The 634-nt window shown below is 58.2% G+C and overlaps 1 protein-coding gene across 1 annotated transcript in view; it reads right to left on the bottom strand.

Moving 5' to 3' along the window:
• The window catches only part of SLC4A5 (solute carrier family 4 member 5), a 31561-nt gene that overhangs the window by 1531 nt on the left and 29396 nt on the right, over window positions 1-634 (bottom strand). Inside the window, 1 exon segment of the mRNA XM_017744709.1 lies at window positions 465-626. Within this exon segment, the coding sequence (XP_017600198.1) occupies window positions 465-626 (162 nt within the window).

Genomic DNA, 634 nt, shown 5'->3' with positions numbered 1-634 from the left:
CTTAATGACTGAGGGAGGTGGGAGCTGGGGAAGAAAGGGGGAAATTCCTGGTGAAGGCAGCGCCTGGGGGGCTCTGAGAGCACCTGGAGCACCCAAAGGGACCCGAAACCTCCAGAGGAGGAGGTGGAGGAGGAGGCTTTGCCTTCCTCTTCCCAAATCCTGGGGCAGGGGTTTGGGTAACGAGGCTTTGAGCGATGGATGCCGTGCCCTAAACCGGGGCGTTTGGCCTCTTCTCCCTGAGGATTTCTTTTTTTTTGCCGTGATTTTCCAGCTTTCGGGACATTCCTCAGAGCCTCCTGCCAGCCCCTGAGCCCCTCGCTCAGCCGGTTCTGTCCGTGCAGCCGAACAGCTCCAGGGATCAAAGGCTTTCATCCCAAACCCGCAGGTTGCAGTGGGAATTTTCCCTCCCCAGCTCTGGGATGTCCCCGCTGTCCTCAGGAGCCCCCCGGTGACCCCGCGCCCACCTCCTCGTCGCTGCTGCTGTCGCCTTTGTTGCCTTTTTTCTTCTTCTTTTTGTCATCCTCCTTCTTCTTCTCCTTCTCGGGGATGATGTTGTCGATCCAGGCCAAGTCATGTTGGGAGAAGACGAAATCCAGGAGCCTCCTCACCAGGATCAGGGCCAAGATCTGACAGG

Source organism: Corvus brachyrhynchos, unplaced genomic scaffold, assembly GCF_000691975.1.
Source record: "Corvus brachyrhynchos isolate BGI_N302 unplaced genomic scaffold, ASM69197v1 scaffold119, whole genome shotgun sequence".
Lineage (NCBI taxonomy): Eukaryota > Metazoa > Chordata > Aves > Passeriformes > Corvidae > Corvus > Corvus brachyrhynchos.
The sequence above is the reverse complement of the archived record's forward strand: the minus strand, read 5'-3'. Positions and strand labels throughout refer to the sequence as shown.